This window comes from Polypterus senegalus, chromosome 4, assembly GCF_016835505.1.
Source record: "Polypterus senegalus isolate Bchr_013 chromosome 4, ASM1683550v1, whole genome shotgun sequence".
NCBI lineage: Eukaryota > Metazoa > Chordata > Cladistia > Polypteriformes > Polypteridae > Polypterus > Polypterus senegalus.
Window position 1 is genome coordinate 33499906 of NC_053157.1, and position 9747 is coordinate 33509652.

General features: G+C 38.0%; 1 protein-coding gene across 8 annotated transcripts in view; it reads left to right on the forward strand.

Moving 5' to 3' along the window:
• The window catches only part of rab27b (RAB27B, member RAS oncogene family), a 376281-nt gene extending 366921 nt beyond the window's left edge, over nt 1-9360 (forward strand). For all 8 annotated transcript variants that reach the window (XM_039750425.1, XM_039750428.1, XM_039750424.1 and 5 more), the window contains 2 exons: nt 5440-5563; nt 7873-9360. In XM_039750425.1, the coding sequence (XP_039606359.1) occupies nt 5440-5563; nt 7873-8059 (311 nt within the window). In that variant the 3' untranslated portion in view covers nt 8060-9360. The remainder of the gene's footprint in view (nt 1-5439; nt 5564-7872) is intronic.
• Nucleotides 9361-9747: the final 387 nt, after the last annotated feature.

A 9747-nucleotide genomic window follows, 5' to 3' on the forward strand; every position in this document is an offset into this window, starting at 1 on the left:
TAGGACTTCTACAACCAATTGGCTGCACCAATGATGATTTAGGTGTGTCATGTTAAAGGGGTGAATATTTATGTGCTCTATGACTTTGTGTTTAATATTTGTAATTCAGGTAGACCCCTTTGAAGAGATCTGTTCTCACTTGACAGTATGTAGTCGTTTTCTGTTAATCTGTCTCAAAAAATCCAAACAATAAAATATGAAAATTTCCAGCATGATGTTTATCCATGACCATTAGAAATGTGTTCTTTTAAAATTGCAGCTCATACTTCCATACTTGAACCTCCCAGTATCCATTCATCCATCTTCCGGATTGCATGGTGGAGACAAATGTGGTGCAAATGAATGGATATATTTAACTTGCTTTAAGCCATGCAACAGTGCACATATCCTACAGTTCTTTAGTGGGTACTTTGAAGATTGAATGGCCATCTTCAGAGGGGTTTGGTGGCATTTCTCTTAGACACGGGCTTGTGGGTAAATGAAGCTCTGACAGGCTTTTATACCCACACTTTCCATTGAATGTTAGTACAGTATATATGGATTACTATCAATGCAGCACATTCAGTGTGCTATTTGAAGATTCTACTGACCACTTCTACATATCTATTAAGTTCTCCCCCCCCCCCCCAGGTATAGTCCATTCTTTCATTACCTACGAACCACAAGATGCATACATTAAAGATTTGTCTGTTTGGCTTCAGTAAGCAAGTGTATGCATGTATGCTAAGCATAAATTCATTATACTCTCAAATCACCATATAGCATAGTTATTGGTTACAGGATAAACTCCTTTTATAAGCACTGAATGTATATGCAGCATGTACAGTTTGTATACCATGTATAAACCTAACATAAACGTCTCAAACCTGCTTAATCCATCCAAGATGGACATTTTTGATTTTGGTCCGATGTCTGTGTGTCAAATGATGCTCAGAAAACATCTCAGTCAGAATCGTTCTAGTTACCTAGTTATTAGCTTCAGAACTACTGATTTTGAACAGTATAGAGAGAATGATATTACATTTTCTGGCCCCATTTGTGTTCCAAATGCAGCACAAATGTGGAAGGAGAAAACGTCTTTTACAGCGAGTATGATTCTTCTGTTTCAATCAACATAATACCACACTGGTGTACAATATTTTGCTGTGTTTCTTGTGCTGGACACAAAGTGGTTCCTGTGTGTGGCTTTATTATATAGTCCCTAATGTATGTTGCATTTTATTTCTAATGATACTCAATAGATTGTCACAATCCATTTATTAAGCAACCTTGCTGATTGCTTTGTAAAGTGCTTGGTGATATTGCTCTTCACGAATAATGGTACAGTGTATGAAAGTAAGACTGATAACTCTGCTGTGCTTTTATTTCAGCCTTTATATGCTGCATATAGGCAGACTAGTATTAAGATCCCCCTTTGATGTTTGCTTTTGATTACTTATTTTTCAATTCTGTGCAATGCACACTGAATCTTTGAAATTTGTTAAATCCACCGCACTAGAGCCTCATTTTTTTTGTTCTTCTTGCATTTGTTCATTATAATAACACATGCTGACTTTGGAATACAGAAAGTAAGAATTTAAAATGATACTAAAGCATGCTGACACGAAAACTGCCAAAGGGGAACAATATAATACTCAGGTTTCAAGCTGACAAAGACTGCTGTGTGAAAGAAACCACATTTAGAAATTGTGTCAAAATGAATTCATCCTGACTTTGTCGCTTCAGAGAGCTTCATTTCAGCAGCGTCAGAGGTGAGGTCAGTTGAAATGTGAATTAGTGTGAGTGCATTGAGCACGGTGGGGGGGTCTGGTGATGCTCCTCTTATTAATGTAAAGCTGCCAAAAATGTTACAAAATTTTAGAAAGGATGCTGTGTTTAATTTAAAGATTTAATTTCACTGATTACTCACATTTAATTTGCTCTTAAGGTGAATAGTGAATTCAGAAGACTATTGTTATAACCCAATTAAATTCTGGTGTCTTCTTCAGTTTTCTTAAGTCTCTGGCTCTTGTGGTGATTCATCATTTATTACGTAGAACCAATGAATCATATTGTATATAACCTTTAATTAGTAATACTATATACTGAATACTATATCAGTATTGAACTATTCATAAAGTAAATGAACACTCATTTTTCAAAAATCACAGTATTTAACGTGTAAGTAAGTATGTAACATTCTCAAATCTGCATTTTGGCATTGCAGTGGATCATAGCCAATCCTGGCAACAACAACAACAACATTTATTTTTTTATCATCTTTTCATACAAAGGATGTCCCCCAAAATGTTTTACATGATTTCAAGGAAAAGTTACAAGAAAAGGAGAACAAATTAGAAATGGGTAAAAATCCATAAATGGCATACCATACCATAGATTTACAAGTAACAGAAAAAGTAAAGTCCTTATATAAGAAACCAGAAGGACTGAAGGTACCACTGGTTTGACTTTGTGTCAATTGAGCAGTTGCTCATGGAGTCCAGAATGAGGCACATTACCTCCATTGTGAGGGAGCGTCAATTACAGCACTACGGCCATGTGGCGCTGTAGCGATCCGGTGCTACTAAAATTCACGCCGTTTAAGAGATGGTGATTTATTTATTTTTTAGTGGAGATTCCAGGGACGCACCCAGCCATGGTCCGACCTTCGCTCACTCACAAACAGAGACAAAAAGCCACCGGAAATAAAATTGCAAATAAAGAATGTGTTAACGATTATAAATGAAAACAACGATCCCACCACAGTTCCCCTTACGACAATTATACATTAAATACAACAAGCCACACGCAGTAAAGTCCATGAAAAAAGGCAACAGATGTAATGTAAAAATGAAGGTAAATAGTCCAGAGTTCCGCATGTTGAAGGGGAATGTAAAGATAGTCCTACCGGTAGTTCCTGAAATGTTGAAGACATTCAACAGGAGCTCTCCTTTCTTCACAGGATGGCCATAAATCTACATACAGTCCTCATGTAACAGGCAGACCGCAGACAATCCAGACCCCGACCAAGAAACGATCCAGGACAAAAATGAGAAAGCACAACTATCGGACAAGAACTTCAGACATGGACCACAGAATACTTTTTTTTCCTTAGTCTCACTGGCCTCCTTTTAAATGCAGAGCTGGCCTCCTTGAACCCAACAGCCCCTGAAATCAGTTTCAGCCCCAGTAGCACCACTACAGTGTGATTCCCCGAGGGTGATCCGGCTCGTAGGATCCTTATTGTTGAGGACCCTAAAAGCTGGACCAGGCCAAGGGGATGCCCATGTAACATGTGGCTGTAGATACAGGGTTCTTTCCAGGTGGGGAACTGGACCATGTTTCTGCCTGGGTGTTGCCAACCAGGATCTTGAGCTGTTTCATCATGTGGTGGGTGCGGCAACATGCTGTACAAGTGCATGCTCCCTGACCTGACCTAACCTTTATATAGATTAGTTTTTAAGTCCAGTGCAACATCAGGTGCAGGGTAGGAACCCACATGGGGTCAATTCAGAGTTTATTACAGAAGTGGAATGATAACTGGAAGACCTGAAAGAAAACTAACCCAGACATGGAGAACAACTTTAGACTACAAATAGACGGTGAATGAGCACAGGAGACAAACCGAGGTCACCGTATACCTGGGGCAGCAGGACACACCACCACGCAACTGAGCTACACCAGCATTATTTTATTTTTTCAGAGAAATTCATATTTTGCATTGTGGCCTTTTCTTTTCTATAAGTCCTAATTAAATGACCTATATCACAAACAGAACCCGGGAAATTACTGGCTCAGTTATCCTGGGAATTTAGTGAAATTCATTTAGGACTGCTTATCCAGCCTGAAATTCCCAGTCTAAGAGGCTTAACATAATATAGTCTCCCTGTAAGGGTGCTGAGATCCTGAAAATCATATTAAGAGATGTGCAATGTGACATCACAAGTGCTTTTGCTCTTTTTTTTTCCTAAAATAAAAATTGTCTGATGAGCTGTAGTAGTCAAATGGAACTAATAAAGAAAATAAATGTACATTATGCAGTACTATGTATGCAAACAGTACTTGTGAATTTGCTAACTCTCTGGCCTTCAGAAGCTTAGGAAGAGCTGCAGTGGGACATTCAGTCTGTACAAACACATGTGAAAAAGGTTTTGTCAACCATAAAAACTTAAGATGTCTTTCATCTTCTTTGTAAAGATATACAAAATAATGAGTCTGGCTGTGTGACATATATATTGGAAAAGCCAACAAGTTCAAAAGACAAACTGAATAATTTGCTGGGTTTGATTCTTCTGCTTTTATTCCTTACAGTCCAAATAAAGTGATGCAGCAAAAAACTGCTGTGCTGTTCAATTAATCATTTGGTCAGTAAGATTCATGTTGTGCATCTTCTTTAGTTTCATTGGTTTATTCTGTACGTAATCTCATTTCAACATCCTGTTTCCTGAGGTCTGTATGATCAAACTGGCAGATTATAGACTTTCAGTAGCAAGAGGAAATGTCCACATTTTGTTCGCATGCAGTAGGTTTGTCATTGTTATGAGAAACAGAATGGCTGCTTATTCATCCTAAACACAAATGTCTTACACACAGTAAATGACTCTTTTCGATAGATAGATAGATAGACAGACAGCAGCCATACCTTTTGTACTAATGAACAGGTCATCAATCTGAAGCTAACCTTTTTCAGGCCCGGCCAGTACTCGATTGCGAGTCCATCTAGGTAAAATTTGGGGTTCTGAGGTGGGTGTTGGTGAGGCCAACAAGGGGTGCTGACCCTCTGGTCTGTGTGTGTGTCCCAGTGCAGTGATGTGGACACTGTTCTCTAAACATTGACACCATCTTTTGGATGAAATAAAAAACTGAGGGCCCTGACTGTCTGTGGTCTGGGCATCTTTTTTTTTTTAAAAGAGTTGGATATACCCCAGTGCTCTGGCTGAATTGCCCACCATGACATTGTCCATTCTATTTCTCTAATCATTCCCAATTCCTTATTGACTATCTATCTCTTTCACCACCTAATAGCAAATGTGTGGTGAGCATACTGTTGCAAAAATGGCTGCTGTTGCATCATCCAGGTGGTGTTTGAAGTGGTTCTTCACTTTCTGTGTAAAGGTTAGAAACGCTCTTTATAAACATAATTATTCATTTATTACAAATAGAGATATGTAGATCGATATAAAGCACGCTGTAAGAAAGATTGATATTAAGGTATATGAGATAAATGAAAAACACCACATGATGTAGGTAATGAAATGTTCAATATAATGTAAAAAAGATGGATTGACAGATTGAGATACAGGAGTTAACAGAGGTCACATTAAAGGAGCAATAGGAGGTATACGGTTGATAGTGAATTTATATGAATATGCTATAAAAATAACTTATAAAATGTTATCGAAGGATAAAGCAGTGTAGCATATCGCTCTTGTCATTTTCGTTTTTTTTACTTTGTTACAGGTCAGCTGCAAGCTAACGCATACTGTGAAAGTCCAGACATAGTATTAATTGGTAATAAAGCTGATTTGTCCGATCAGAGGGAAGTTCAGGAAAAGCAAGCCAAGGAGCTGGCAGATAAATACGGGTGAGTATCTGGCTGTGATCATGTGAGGTTTAACATACGGTAGACAGCGGACATTTTAGGTGTATTATTTGCAACAGCTTCGGATTGGCCTCTACTGAAAAAGAAAAAGAAAAAAGTACAAGTTTTACTATTATTAAGTAATGCAAAGCCACATTTTCTTTTTAAAGGTGAAATAGATGAAAATCAAACCAAATACTGTACTTCTTAACTGGATTTTTGATGCTTTCTTATCCAAGAAATACAGAAAGTGCTGTTATTAGAATTCTCATTCCTGTCATACTGCATGGCACTTGAATTTCAGGCTCTATGCTGAACTTGTCTGACTGTCCTATGGCTAATCTGAAAGCTTTGCTTTTAAGTTAACTATTACAAAATGTATTATAATTTTCTATGTAAATTTAATGATTGCTCACTATGAACTGTCCATCCGTCTGTTTGTTTTATAAGCCGCTCTGTGTAAGGTTGTTGGGAGCTTGGACTTGGCGTCAGGCATCAATGGGCAGGATGTCATCTCATCACAAGGCACACCTAGCAAACTTAATGTCACTAATTAGTCTGACATAATGAGGAAAAGACTAGAGTATACACGCATAGTTAAAGTACAGTAGACTAAAAGAAGTTCATGGAGCTGCCATAGAAGTGAATGAACAATAGATGAGGGTGCAGTTTCATGCAAACAGTGAAGGAAGAAATAGAGAACTTACAGCTGGTCAGAGACTGATGTGTGGTGGAAGTTTCTATGTCTTCAGTGATTGATAGTTCCAGAAAGATATACTGTACATGAAGATTGGCGTAGAGGAAAAGGCTGGCCTTATAAAACCATGGTCTGATCTACTCGGGTCATCTGTGTTGTATTTTATTCTTAGTTGTACTGACACACCACGTAACTACAAAATGCATGCAGCTGAGGTCGGTTGTCACGTGATTGTATTTCAGTCTATCAGCACCGCTTTGGTTCCGATTGATCAAGATTCTCATGAACGGGGATCAAGTAAATTACATCCAAGTTAAATATGGCTGCAGCATCTATATCCAGTATCCCTCGGTGGATGAAACCTGCGAACTTGTGCGTAATAGTTTACAGCGAGAAGCAGTCAAAAATCGAGCAGTTGTTCCTTTGATTTCTGTTTTTGTTTACTGTATTTGCTTCACCCAGGGTTTGTTGCTCACAATAATCCCGTAAGAACCAAGTCCTTATCAGTCTGTTGACCGGTCTTTGGACTCCTTAGTTCATTCTGAACTGCTGTGCATTTGTAGCAGTATCAAAAACCGAGCTCATTTTTTTACTCAGTTTTACAGGCAGATTTAGTATATATTTTTAAAAGAGATAATCTGTGTGTTTGGGTGGTGTGTTTATCGCTCAGGATTATTTTCATTCCTGATTTTACATTTTTGATTTTTCAATGTTTTTCTGTCTATTCTTTGTGAACCGTGTTAGTGGAAATGGGAAGAAGATTATTTTTGTTGATGCTTCTTTTATTTCATCACCTTTGATTTTGAGTTACTAGAATTATTGTATATAACATCTGCACTAGTTTTTGCTTATTTCTGTTTTGATATTTGTGTCCTGGCAGTAAACTGTGTATACAGTTGCAATTTCCATAAATATTTTTGGCACATCTGGGATAAAACTAGAATCTCTGTTTGACAACATCGGTATTGTCTGTGTGTCAATCTCTCAACCAACTGGTCTTGTGGTTAAACCTCCAGAGGCCCAAAGTTGGAGTCTATGCAGTCAGCTGCCACAACACAAATAAAACTCTGTATTTCATTATTCCTCTTCTATCAACACTGACTGATGAGATGTAAGAATAGCAATAATGGATCTAGCCATTTGTGAACTTTCAAAATCCAGCTTGAGGTCACAGCCTGTCATGGTAGCCTTGAGCAAAAGGCAGGGACGAACTCTGGACTTCGTGAAAACCAACTCTGGTGATTGAATGAATTAGAACGTCATTTTCAAATGGGCTAAATATTCATAGTCCAGTCCCAACCCAATTGTCATTTTCAGCCATTTTTCTAAGTCTTTGGCTAAATTTATACCAATTGCCCATACTAACAATCTCTTGCAATGGTTTGTGGGCTGCGGTGACAGCTTATCTGTCAAGGATAATAAGAACGGCCAATGAAGTATTCAATTCAGAGCTGAGCATGAGATAACAAATGATAAGCTCACAGGGGTATCTGCCAGTGCCCGTCTTGCCCACCTTTTCTGTTTCCTCACCGATTTCAAATTTTATTGACCTGCGCCTCTGGCCAACAGATTCGGCAGATTTGTTTCACCCCACTTCTTTTGTTTGATTTCACAGGATACCGTACTTTGAGACAAGTGCGGCTACTGGATTGGAAGTTGACAAAGCTGTTATCACCTTGCTCGACCTGATAATGAAACGCATGGAACAGTGTGTGGACAAGACCGCATCGGAAACTTCCAACGGAGGAGGATCAGGAAAACTAGATTCTGTGCAAGCGCCAGAAAAGAAGTGTGCCTGTTAAAATTGCAACGTAAAAAAAAAAAAAGTGTCATTCTAAGAAAATTCTCTAAAAGGACCAAAAGTAAAATATATTTAAATATAATGGTAACTATTGAATCTCATAGGGAGCCATGAAAGCAGAAATGTTAAGCTATATTTAGTATAACTACAACTGTGTAAACCAAGGCACAGTCCCACCAACAATGTGTTAAAACAATCAGAATTTAAAAAGCAGATCAGGCAGCCTTTATAAGAAATCCATGACAAAAGCAGAGCTGTCTTAACAAGAGGCGCTGTTCCTACCTAGACGTTTACAGCAGGGTGGTCATTGTGCAGATCCTTTATCCTTATCTTCTGTGTCGCCCCGAGAGAAGGTACGATAATGACGACTCCTTGCAGATTTGAATGGACTGATGAGACTCATCACATGGCACAGCAGCAGGTGGCGTAATTTGAGTTAAGTCGACAAGCGTCAAGATGCACAAATCATGAATTGCTCTTCGTTAATTGGAAATTTGAATGTGCTGGACTGTAAAAGTGTGGTATATACAGCAGTGTATGGTTGCCGAATTGTAAAATATTGTATTGTTTTAAGGTAAAAATTTTAGTAGTGAATAGTTACAGTAGTTGGAATATGTCATTCATTGACAGTTTTACGTGGCCATTTTGAATGACTGAATTTCCTGGTATTTTAGTTGTCTGGATTCACAGCCTTTGCTATATTTGGTGCCATAATTATCACCCCCCCACACACACACACACTGTTTTTCGTTCATTGCTACAGTATGTCTGATTTTTTTTTAACAACTTTGCCTTAAATAATTGTTGAAGATTTTGATCATGTTTAAGATATGTCTCCTATGCTGATTAAAGGAATTACAATTTACGCTTTACCAGTGGATCGAACCGTGCAGAATATATTTTTATCTTTTACTTTCTTTTTATGTTGAGTCTTCTTGTTTTTTCTTTAAAAGTAGACCCTTCAGTTTGATGTCAGGTTGAGGGTACCACCGTGTCTGTTTTCATCTATTTTGCTGTTTCTTTTTAATTAACGACTGGTTATTGTTTTCTAAATAGAGTTTTCCATGTACAGACTTTTAATCTTTAATTCGTTTGAAATCGCTCTCTCTGCTCAGTACATAGTCTGCCTTAAAAATGTACAGTAAGTGGTCCTTTGCAAAAATGCAGTGTTCCAGCATTCTCTTGAAAAGGGCAAAATGAGAAATAAAATCTATAAATGGCAACAAATGAAAGTATGATCACGATGCCTACTGGACCTCAAGGAACGGATTGAAATCTTTCCCTTTTACTAAACGGACCCACTTCCCCGACAAAATGGCAGCCTGCAGCCGATCGTAGAAGGCATGTGAATCAGTAACTCTGTTATTGAAATGTGTCCGACTTCACTCCGAGCCTAAATTAACCTTGCTATCCTGCAGGCATTGAAAAACATTTTCTTTAAATTGTTGTCTGTTATAACACAAAAAAAATCATGAAATAAAATGTTATCAATCATGCCTACAAAAGTGCAATACTGGGGACTTTCTTTAAGTTTACCACAGCAGGTTGGTATTTTTTATATTGATCTCTTTGCCTAAGTGTTTCCTTTTGCTTTTGTAGCTTCCTACTATTAAACTTTTTTTCAAAGCGATCAGTTGATCGTCATTTTGTCAAATGGTGTGCATCGCAAAGCACTCTGCTGAGACATTT